Consider the following 12,628-nt stretch of genomic DNA (forward strand, 5'->3'; position numbering starts at 1 on the left):
GGTTTTAAGACTTATAAGTGGTTATGTCATGTCATCATGAAATTCAACAAAACCGGACAGTATAATGAAACACTCAACATACTTCATTTTCATAAAAACTTAGAAATCTGTCCTACATTCATTAAATATCCCCCAAAACACAGTAGCTATGATAATACTTACTTGCTCTTCAACTGCTTCTTCAGCAGAACCTATTTCTCCTTCACCAAAATCCATCTTGAAATTCTGAAAATAGAGTTACACAATGTATATAATAAATGAGCCAGCCAATACACAATACTATACTATATTTCCAATAATTCACCCAACTCTAAAATCGGGAACAATTTGCAATTTGTTCCATTAATCCACTTTATTCTACTCATGTTGAACGAATTGCATTGTAAACAGATGTCAGCAAATCAGCCGATACATACTTGCATTATTAGCTTAGAAAAGTAAGTAACGTTTCGCTTATTGTTTATCATTTAGCAGCTGAACAAACTGGCCAGCTCATTGCCCTCACACAATCTTACACTACACAACAATCTATTACAAGATATATCAATGCTGAAATCTGTTCCCTCTTGAAAGATTCTGATTGCACTCTACCTAGTAGCAAATGAAAGAAACCGATAAATTTTGTACAAAGCTCATTAGTAAATAGGGAAAATTACCATACTGTTTATATTGATAAAATACTAAGATGGCTGTGATGGTTAAGTGCCCAGGTGGGTAATCAATAATTGAGTCAAAAACCGTGGTAATTAGAATAATAATCGTTTGCAAAATCATAATTGAAGTAGTCATCCATCTCAGTGGTGTTAAAGAAACTCAAACACCAATGTACTACAGTTAAGATACGGCACGGTAAAAACATACTTCTGAGATTCTTACATTGGATTTTCGTGCTCGGTGCATCCTCGTCTTCATGTTTTCTGCTGAAATGAGACTGGCAGATTCTGGGTCCCTGAAAGAACGGTAATGGAGTGAAAAACATACAAATGTTGCACGACTATTTTTAAAATAGTAAGGTGAATGGTACACTGTTACCAGTGGGTATTGAACTGTAAATTTAATATTTTGATACTGAGAGATACTCTTTATACAACAACTTGTACAATAAAAATTTAAATTAAAAGAAAAGCCTTACTATGCTGTTTGGTGTAGTTGATCCACTACACAAACTGTTTCCTCTTGTAATCAGGCTGGTGATTGTGTAGCGTATTAACTGATTAAACTACAGGACTGTTTTCTTACCTAGCAGCTTCCTCTGCGTAGATGGTGGGTATTGGTAGGTCTTCAGTGGCTGCTCTATGCTTGGTGTGCTCCATCCACAGCACAAACTGTTTCCGCTTGTAATCAGGCCGGTGATTGTGTAGCGTATTGGCTGACTGAACTACGGGACTGTTGTCCCCTGGCATCATGTGGGCCCTCACCCGACACTGAGGCTCTATACAACGTAGATACCTGTAATTATTCAGATTCGGGCCAAATTATCAGATTGATGATTTTGATTACAATACACACTCATTCAGACAGTTATATTGGTATTGAATGATTTTACTCTTTTTCTACTACATAAAGTTAAGGTTGAATAATCCTTTCTTAGACTAACCTAATAAATAAACAAGGGGTATCCAGAAAGTAACCTGTCTTGAAATAAAGTAGATCTGTGAAGATACAAAAATCGATTCAAACATTCATCATATCTTTGAACAGTCTTAAAAATACCCCTTGCAAAAAAAATCTGCTACGTATGAATGTAACCAACCTGTCACAGAACTTTGAAGCTCTTTGTCTTCAGTAAACCGCTAGGACGCTAACCACTGCTTCATATTCAGGAACATATGATAATCACTAGAAACCATGTTTGGACTTTATGGAGGTTGATAAAATATGTTGCATTTGAACTTGGGCTAAAAATGCACCCAAAGTAAAAACACACCACATGTGAGAAGGCCACGACGCTAGTTTTGGATTGCTCTTTTTAGTCTTTCCAAAGTATCAGAGTAGGCTCCAGAAGTGATGATCGTACCATGTTCCACGAGTAAGATGCCCTTAGCATCCCAAAAAGTCATGAGTCTTTGTAGTCATGACTTTCTTCATTGACAAAGGTTTACAGGCTTCTTTCATTTTTTTTTTCAATCGCACCCATTACACCTTCAATCATGTTAGGGCCATAAACCACACACAACACACAATGAATCTTGGCTAATATAAGTAATTTTTAAAGACAAAGTGATAAAGACGTTCAGATGATACGACGCGGTGCCAAAGAAATTTTTTCATCTGTGCTGGTGTGATGTGTTTCTTGTTCTCGTGGCTTGTGCTCGGGACTTGCATTCTTTGCAGTGACAACACCTGGACTAGACTCCAAGCAGCTTTTGGGTATGTTTGAACCCATTTTTCTCCCTTCTTTTCTTCTTCTTTCTGTTCTTTATTTTTGTATTTACTAATACCACCCCCACTTGACGAAGAGGATAGATTCCAATCCTCGAAATGTTGTGTTATACCTTTTGTAACTATAACGATGGCAAATGTCCAAAATCCTGTTACCTGGTTAAACCTTCCATCATCAATAACAAACTTTAAACAAAGAACCACTTACTTCCTACTTTTTCTATTAATGCACTCATGTTTTGAGGTTATACAAGAGATAATGCGTGTAGGCACGATGCTCTGCCTTGCACAGTTAGAACTGTATTGAACCACTGTACACACCAAGATCAATATGGCGGTGCTTCCTCCACTATACATAAAAGCCAGTACTTTCTGGATAACTCTTGTATAAGTACAACAAATTATTTATAACACTATAAAAAAATAAAACTAAATATTTTTATGAATAATAAATATTAACTTTGAAAACATAACCTAACAATGAAATACTTCACACAAAAACAAAATAATACATTATTTAGTTAGTCTTACAGTAATAAAACAATAATGCTTCCGATAAAATAAAAGCAAATAGTCTATGTGTATTACATTCAAATTAAGCAGTATTTTCAATCAATATAGACTCACACATTCATTCTGCCTCTATAAAAGACTGATGATTGTAAAAAAAATATGGTTTAACAGCTGAAGTAAACCAATTCCGGCTCTCCAAGGATTTTTTTGCAAAGGAATTCCACAATGTGCTGACACTATATACAATGTATTAAAAGTAGCTGTGTTATGGTAATAAATACACCATAGACCAGTACAGGTGTTCTTTACTTCTTCTAGAACACTAAAAAACACAAAATTGCTCATAAAACATTTTTTAAACCAGGTTTTCAAAATCAAATAAAGTAAAATCAGAATCGAACAAGTCCTTTGTAAACAATGTCATTAAGATTGCTAACTTTAATCATGTCTAAGGGTTTATGGGATCCAGTACAATATGCAGCGTTCAGTGGAACACAGTATTAAGTATGTTATCTGTAATCATTAATCTGCATTTTCATTACTAAATCCGTGTTCATGCAACACATGATCAGGACACGACTGTAGTTCAAGATTGAGTGTCAGAGCATTTACATGGTAGGTCAGTGTCCAATATTAGGAGGGCTGTAACAAAATTCCAGATGTAGGGCATCCATCCAAACAATCCAGACTCTTAAGACCAGATATTCAGGTCTAGGTGATTACTCTTGGATGAGGAAAAGCATCCGGTACTTAAACTCTTAAATTTTCTCTGATTTATACAGCAAAAACTATATTAATGAAAAATGAAATTTCACTTAATTCAAAAATAGATACATTCAGAATTGCACAATTTCAGCAGTTTCCTGTAGATAAATATACTATTTATTAGACTCCTGATCTGCATACTTTGCAGATGGTACCAAAATATCAAGTTATTGTATACCCTTTTGTTTAACGAGAAACCTCAATCTTGGCATAAGCAAGAGTGCCTTCCTGCATATCTACCAAGACACTAGGGACAGTACCTTATTGTAGTTCCAGCTAAGAGCAAGTAATAGTGCCTTCCTTCCGATCTAGTTAGGCTCAATTGATATTACCTTTCTGCAGTTCCAGCTTGGAGCTAGTGAGAGTGCTTTGCAGCAGTCCCAGCTAGGAGCTAGTGAGAGTGTCTTACTGCAGATACAAATAAGATCTATTGATAGTGCCTTGCAGTAGTTTCAGCTAGGAGCTGGAGAAAGTACCTTGCAGCAGTTCCAGCTAGGATCTAGTGAGAGTGCCTTGCAGCAGTTTCAGCTAGGAGCTAGTGAGAGTGCCTTACTGCAGGTCCAACTATGACTTGGTGAGAGTACTTTGCTGCAGCTCCAGCTAGAAGCTAATGGAACCCCTTGTTGTTACACAACTAGTAGCTAGTAGGTATCTCGATATATGTACTGTACGATATATGATGTATTTTACAAAACAATGGTAAATAATCACAAAAATTGATCTATTTATTCAAATTTTGTATAGTTTTATACTCTACGAAACATATTTTTTATTCCATTTATAATGAAATTAGAATATAGAGATAGTAGTACAGTTCTCTTGTTTGTTGACCTCACCAGACATTTTCTCTCATTGTATTGAAAACATAGTAGTAGCCTCTCCCGTCGTGGTACATGGTGGAGTTAGGGCGAATACCAGGCAGCATTTCCGCAGCCTCCAGCTGGTCCTCAGGCACCGGACCTCTCTCTTGTTGCTCCTGCGAACACACACACAGCTTTTTACATCACTTGATTTTGAAGTATAAAATATCTAACCGTAAAGCCAGAAATTTAAATAACAATGATAAATTTGCAATGGTGCATTTTTTAGGCAATCATCATGGATAATTCAAGTCTCAATGTACTTTATAAAATCTCAAAATGTAATAATTACAAAAAATTTGATTTATTAGATAAATAAATTAGATTAACTTCATAATAATTTATCATTACTAAACTTATAGAGTAGAACTGATCAGTGTTATTTCCAAAAGAAATAAGGAATAAATCATCAGTCACATTATTTTGGCTGGTCTGGAATGGAAGTGATAAAATACCAGATGATAAGTTACATCACACATAATACTTTCCTTTGCTTGACATATTCAAGAACAACTGCCAGACGTAAATATCCCATTAACTTCCTCCCTCTCCTAAAGTCTTATTGAATAACTAGAAAGATGAACTGGGCATATTGGGTAAAATGAAATGAAAAATGACTTTATTAGAGGCGAAGTTAGGACTATAAAGTCCTCTCTACCACTTAACCTCATACAAATTAAACTAACATATGTATGTATACATTTATAACTAAAAACAGTCTATGTAGTAAATGTTTTTGGTAAATGTAGTATTGTTTGTAAATATAACAAATATATAAAATAGACAGCAAGGAAAGGTTGACGATTTTATATTGGCGGCTGTGGATATTTCAAAAATTTAAAATCAGTGATTTCTCTGTTATCTTCTGTTCTGGCTGAAGATGTGCTGAGTTGGAACACAATATTCCTACTCAATATCTCACTACTGACAAGAAGGATAAACTTCCAGAATGTTGTGCGACCATAAAGGTAAGACCATCCTTATCCTGTACTTTGTAAGGGGCAGAAATTAGGTTATTTTACAACATTTTTATGATCCCAGATTAATAACATATTATTGTCCATTTTGTAAAGAAAGACTTTTGTACAAAATACAACAAACCTTTAACTTCTTTTCATCTTCAGGCTCATGAACAAGTTGGCTGATGGCTTTCTCTATGGCTTCCGATTCCTGATCCTGGTCCTAAAACATGAATGGTAATTCTACTATTAGAATATTCACAAACTTCCTTTATTTCACAATTTCAATATTTTAACTGTGTATAATCTTTTTATTTTTGACACAACCAAGTATAAAGTATACATATTTCTACGCTTTTAGATATACTTTTATAATCTATACTTTTAGATACTAAATGTTCATTCATATTCCACACGATACCGGTTAAAAATATATTTACCATATTGTATCGTAGCAAACACACATAAAAATACTTTTAGGCATAAAATTTGAACAATAAGTTTTCAAAAAGCCAATTTAAAGCCAAATTTCATAATTTTTATTCAATCCCTAAATTTTTACCGTTAAGTAATAAAAATATTATATTTTAATATATTCTAGTGTTTTAAAAAAACATTGCATTTATATTAAAACCAAATAAAGAATTTAATTGCAGTTAAGCACATGGCAATAGACAAAGTAAATTACATGTCACTTAATGTATTACATAAACTATAAATATTGAGAAGTTGATACAATAAAACTTTGATCAAAAATGAAAATTTATAAAGTTGCTTACAAATTAAGCACAATATGATGACAATCAATTAAACCATTCTTGGACTACTTTCATTTTCTAAAATAGACTATTTAAATGTTGAGTATTGAGAAAGAAAAGTTGAGTTACCATGTTTTTGGTTTTTGATATCAGTATGTTAAGATTTTAGTAATCATTTGGTTTTTACCTTTAGTTTTAATTTAATTTAAACATGTTCTGTTTATTTGTTTGTTTATTTACTTAAACATTTGTGTATTGATTGTCATAATATTGGGCTGAATAACATTGATTTGCATGGAGTATTGAAATCACAATCATTTACTGCAACTACAAACAAGAATGTACCCAAAACAGAGCCTTGTGGGACTCCAACTTGAGTATTTTAAAAACAGATTGTTCCTGATCTGTCCATGACCTTTTGGAATCTACCTTTCTTCTGACTAAAGGATATTTTAAACTTAAATCATAATTGACTACTTGAGTTGAATTATAATACACAATATGGAGTACAGTATTTTAATAACAACTGCTACTCATGCAAGTCTATATAAATATGATCTATTCATCAGTTAAGATGGTTATAAATAAAAAATTATCTATTCCTTAATAATTTATTGGTAATGATGTGATATAAATAATTAAACAACACTCAGCTATGACTACATTTTGTTGGAAAAAGTTTTGGATTGAACACTAGTCGATCTGAACTAGGAAACAAATCACATGCCGTGACTTCAGCGAGTATTCAATCAACCTCCTTTTACTGGTGAGGCTGTCGTTCTGTCTGTTCTCTGTTCTGTGATTGTATAGAACCTCTCAGCTACACTTAGCTTTATCTCAATTTATCACTAACAAGGAACCTAGAATATGGCACTGGCTTTTTAAAATCACGTTTATTCATTTACAGAGTCAAACAAACGATATAAAATAAATTACACCAGTAGACTTTAGACACACCTCATCTGAAGATTCACCAAACACTGTCTCAGCCTGAATGTTATCACAGATGTCGACATCCTGAAATTTAAATAATTATTCAGTTAGTCAACTAAATCTGGATATAAAACTGGAGTAAAATTATCAGTAGGTTATTTATACAAGATTATTCACTTTTTATGATGTAGCAAAAGACACAACTTTTTAAACTACAGTTTTGTCACAGAAAAAACTTAAATTTTAGTATTCACAAAAGTGTAAATAAGGTTGAAATTATGATGCTTGGTTAATGGTGAATTCATAAGCAGCTTTTCACACATTGAAATTAACTTTACAATCAGGATGACTACAGAATCACTTAAAAGCATATTATACAAAATTTTTAATTTTGCCCAAATCATCTTATTTTGCCATCCTGTCAATAAAGATTTACTTATATGGGATCTAGATGTACGGTACTCAAAATGTTTTCTATGTCTATACCTCTACATATACAGGGATGCTGAAAAGTCCCGGGACGGTCTAATAACTTTTGAACTAATTACAATATAAGAACCAAAATTTACATCAAGCTTTTGCTCATATAAAACTATTATTTTATGTATTTCACCATGATATCCTGCTTATGGGGGACGTCCCGCTAGGGGTTGGTGAAAATTCTTAAATAGAAGCATAGGTCGAGTCGTACATCAAATTAAAGCTCTTTTAATTAGAAACATTTTGGCGAAAATTTGACGTAAAAACAGTTGACGCATTACAAAATGGCGGACACTCAAAGATTATAAAATACAGAATTTTTCAAATGCAAACATTCTGGTTGTTAGAGAAAACTGAGACACTTAATCTTTTATTTTACTTCAAATCACTTACCAAAACAGTTATAACAAATGTTCAAAGTGTTTGCCTTCAGTTTGCTGACAATATCCCAATTGATTGTAGAACGCTGATATCGCATTGTTTAAAGCTTGGACAGGAACACCCTGAGCTTCTCTTACAATACGGTTTCTCAACTCATCCAAATTTTGAGGTTTTGTTTTAAACACTTTTTCTTTGAGGTAGCCCCAAAAGAAGTAGTCTAAAGGGGACAAATCTGGAGAAAGGGCAGGCCATTCTACTGTTCCCCTTCTACCAATCCACTTATGTGGAAAGACATTGTCTAAAAAATGTCTTACATGTACGCCATAATGTGGAGGGGGCTCCATCTTGCTGAAACCAGATATTTTCATTAAACAGATGCCTTACCTCATCACATGATCTAATACGGTCACCAAACCCGCGCATCATTAATAAAGTTATTCTTTCTCTCTCGGAAAGCGCCATAGCAAAATAAACTAGCACTACTGAAACTACTTGCAAAATTAGGGCTTGAAGACTTCTAAGTGACTGAGTTGATAAAACAACTGTATCTGTCAGCTGGCAATTTCATTGTTGTCTTTTTGGTCTTGTTTGCTCCAGCTGATTACCTTCCAGATAAGGAAGGTAATAACCTTACCTGCTGATAAGGAATTTCCAGATAAACAATGCGATATCAGCGTTCTACAATCGATTGGGATATTGTCAGCAAACTGAAGGCAAACACTTTGAACATTTGTTGTAACTGATTTGGTAAGTGATTTGAAGTAAAATAAAAAAATTAAGTGTCTCAGTTTTCTCCAACAACCAGAATGTTTGCATTTGAAAAATTCTGTATTTTATAATCTTTGAGTGTCCGCCATTTTGTAATGCGTCAACTGTTTTACGTCAGATTTTCGCCAAAATGTTTCTAATTAAAAGAGCTTTAATTTGATGTACGACTCGACCTATGCTTCTATTTAAGAATTTTCACCAACCCCTAGCGGGACGTCCCCCATAAGCAGGATATCATGGTGAAATACATAAAATAATAGTTTTATATGAGCAAAAGCTTGATGTAAATTTTGGTTCTTATATTGTAATTAGTTCAAAAGTTATTAGACCGTCCCGGGACTTTTCAGCACCCCTGTATAGCTGTGATATTATTATTATTTATTTACGTGATATGTTTACAAATTATTCACTAAAGTATGTACAAAGGAGAGCTATATTTAACATTTATTAGCCATGAAAACACTTTCTACTTCATACAAAGTTTATCTCAGTAAAACTATATATCTTATTTGAAAACAAAATACCGGGATTTTCAAAAATAAATGTGCAAAAATAAGGTTAATTAATTTGCAGACGAAATCATGAAACTCCAAACAATTTGTTATATTAATAAGCTATAATGTACATTACAAAAATATTAACTCTATGTGATCGGGAGGCCACAAATGTGGCCTAAATTCTCCTCTCGTTCAGCTCAGATTTAGTCTCATGTGGTTTTCCTCTCAGCTTGCCAGGCCTCTCATAGTGGCCGGCTGAGTTCTGTGTCAACACATAGCACTTGCGCTACCATGTACTTCACTTTTACTCGGATTCAAATGGCATTATTTGATCTTCAGCTCTTTTAATTACTAAGATTTAAATTTAATTCCCAAATAATTTACAAAGTTTATTAGCTTTAACGTTTAAATTTTATCAAGTGGTTATCTATTATTTGATTTTAAACTAAACAAGTAATATGCAATTTAAGCTATAGGTTGATCTGTTTTAAAAGTATTTTTACTTCCAGGATAAAAATACAATCCGTCTCACTTAGGTCTCTAGTATTAACAGAATGTTATCTCGTTTCCATATTTTGAGCTTCTTCTCCGCCAAATGCACTAGTATTTTAATAAATATATAGGATACACCATCGCAGCTACAGTGACACTGACAGTTGGAAAAATAAATTAATCTGAGCGATGTGTGGGTTGTATGTGCTGCAAAGAGAGAAATATTAATTTAGATACTTATTTGGCCGAGAGATTGCAGCACTTTCCAGCCACAACTGGATGAGGATCGAATTTAATAACTGTGCAATATAGTAGGCCACACTTAGTGGCCCGGCGAGCTGAATGGCACAACAGCAAGGGCCACTGGGCGTGGGAAAGATGTGGTCATAAATCACCGATCTGAGGCAGAGAACATCCCATGGCCACATTTGTGGCCTGGCAATATTAGAGAACAATCATATGAATTTGATGTCAAAGAGTTAATATGCACTACAAATGTTTGATATGATAGATAACAAAAATTAGATTCAAATTTAGTACCTGAGAGCACGAGTCCTCGTTCACCAGTTCACTGGGAGGGACCTCGGTAGATGTGTGAGTCGAGGTACAAGCCTGCACAAACTCTGACTGGTCCTGAGGTCAGAGATAGCAAACGTAAGAATCTACCGATGTAAAGTTACTTAAACAACGTAATAAGAGTAGTCAAGTACCTCGACTGTAGGGTAGTACTTGGTAGTGTGCTTCCTGGCCCGCATCATCCGTTGTATCAGGTTGTAACTGGAGATCATGGCGGCAGACACAGGATCCCTGTGGCACAACCGACAATGTTATTTCACCACAGTAATTCACGTCAAGATACCCTTTTTTAATCCCATAGTACACTAATATTTACAATTTGAATAAGAGTGAAAAATGCACTAATTAAGTATCAATTTCATTACCATCTGAGGATTTATCCACTACTACCATGTTATCGTCAAATAAGATTTACCCTAAAAATTATTGTTCACTTATACTTGTCAAGAAGATCCTCTTTCTATACAAATCTTTCAGGGTTAATGAGAAACAAGGTAGGTTTTCAAAAATAAATGGACACATTAAAAAAATATTCAAACCGGAATTTTAAATAAATACATGAAAATAACAAAAAAATGAAAACATTCTAGTCATTAGGTTACATTACAACAAAAATGTAATAGTAACACCAATTGAGTATCTAAAACAAGTTAATGACAATGAATAGTTTCGACGTAATATTAAGTTTTACAGAAGTTAAGTAACAGTTTTTCATACCCTAATAATAAACTTTATATGTTCAGATCTGTTAGTAAAATCCATTTGTATGTTTCTTAAAATAAGACTTTTATTTTAAACAAGATCTCTTGTTTATGTTGGTCAATTGGTAATGAATAATACATGTATATGTTGCACTCATCCTAGACTACAACATCTTATTGCATTGCTGACACCTAGTCAACAGATAGGTTGAAACATCACCTCTTAGCCTCTTCAGCGTAAATGTCTTGGATGTTGGTGGTCTCCTCGAGAGCTCGCTGCTTACAGTGTTGCAGAAACAGGACAAAGTTCTTGCGCCGGAAGTCGGCCCGGTGGTTGTGTACGGAGTCACTGCTGCAGACTATCGGAGCTCCATCGTACAGCCGCATGGAGGCTCGCACTCGACATGTTGGCTCAATACAACGGAGGTACCTGCAACATGTCGGGTAGTCTTTCACATATCACTAGTTCTTGTGCCGGAAGTCGGCCCGGTGGTTGTGTACGGAGTCACTGCTGCAGACTATCGGAGCTCCATCGTACAGCCGCATGGAGGCTCGCACTCGACATGTTGGCTCAATACAACGGAGGTACCTGCAACATGTCGGGTAGTCTTTCACATATCACTAGTTCTTGTGCCGGAAGTCGGCTCGGTGGTTGTGTACGGAGTCACTGCTGCAGACTATCGGAGCTCCATCGTACAGCCGCATGGAGGCTCGCACTCGACATGTTGGCTCAATACAACGGAGGTACCTGCAACATGTCGGGTAGTCTTTCACATATCACTAGTTCTTGCGACGGAAGTCGGCTCGGTGGTTGTGTACGGAGTCACTGCTGCAGACTATCGGAGCTCCATCGTACAGCCGCATGGAGGCTCGCACTCGACATGTTGGCTCAATACAACGGAGGTACCTGCAACATGTCGGGTAGTCTTTCACATATCACTAGTTCTTGTGCCGGAAGTCGGCTCGGTGGTTGTGTACGGAGTCACTGCTGCAGACTATCGGAGCTCCATCGTACAGCCGCATGGAGGCTCGCACTCGACATGTTGGTCAATACAACGGAGGTACCTGCAACATGTCGGGTAGTCTTTCACATATCACTAGTTCTCTTGCGACGGAAGTCGGCCGGTGGTTGTGTACGGAGTCACTGCTGCAGACTATCGGAGCTCCATCGTACAGCCGCATGGAGGCTCGCACTCGACATATTGGCTCAATACAACGGAGGTACCTGCAACATGTCGGGTAGTCTTTCACATATCACTAGTTCTTGCGACGGAAGTCAGTGGTTGTGTACGGAGTCACTGCTGCAGAATATCGGAGCTCCATCGTACAGCCGCATGGAGGCTCGCACTCGACATGTTGGCTCAATACAACGGAGGTACCTGCAACATGTCGGGTAGGTTCCTTTCACATATCACTAGTTCTTGTGCCGGAAGTCGGCTCGGTGGTTGTGTACGGAAGTCACTGCTGCAGACTATCGGAGCTCCATCGTACAGCCGCATGGAGGCTCGCACTCGACATGTTGGCTCAATACAACGGAGGTACCATGCAACATGTCGGGTAGTC

At 35.9% G+C, this 12,628-nt stretch overlaps 1 protein-coding gene across 1 annotated transcript in view; it reads right to left on the reverse strand.

The window, feature by feature from the left end:
* The window catches only part of LOC124366306, a 42,389-nt gene extending 30,874 nt beyond the window's left edge, over window positions 1-11,515 (reverse strand). Inside the window, exons 1-9 of the mRNA XM_046822747.1 lie at window positions 11,286-11,515; window positions 10,499-10,595; window positions 10,329-10,421; window positions 7,195-7,254; window positions 5,622-5,702; window positions 4,497-4,636; window positions 1,240-1,449; window positions 877-949; window positions 163-225 (exon numbers count right to left, since the gene is read on the reverse strand). Coding sequence (XP_046678703.1) covers window positions 163-225; window positions 877-949; window positions 1,240-1,449; window positions 4,497-4,636; window positions 5,622-5,702; window positions 7,195-7,254; window positions 10,329-10,421; window positions 10,499-10,595; window positions 11,286-11,452 — 984 coding nt within the window. The 5' untranslated portion in view covers window positions 11,453-11,515. The remainder of the gene's footprint in view (window positions 1-162; window positions 226-876; window positions 950-1,239; window positions 1,450-4,496; window positions 4,637-5,621; window positions 5,703-7,194; window positions 7,255-10,328; window positions 10,422-10,498; window positions 10,596-11,285) is intronic.
* Between the last annotated feature and the right edge of the window lie 1,113 nt (window positions 11,516-12,628).

This window comes from Homalodisca vitripennis, chromosome 7, assembly GCF_021130785.1.
Source record: "Homalodisca vitripennis isolate AUS2020 chromosome 7, UT_GWSS_2.1, whole genome shotgun sequence".
NCBI classification, from domain to species: domain Eukaryota; kingdom Metazoa; phylum Arthropoda; class Insecta; order Hemiptera; family Cicadellidae; genus Homalodisca; species Homalodisca vitripennis.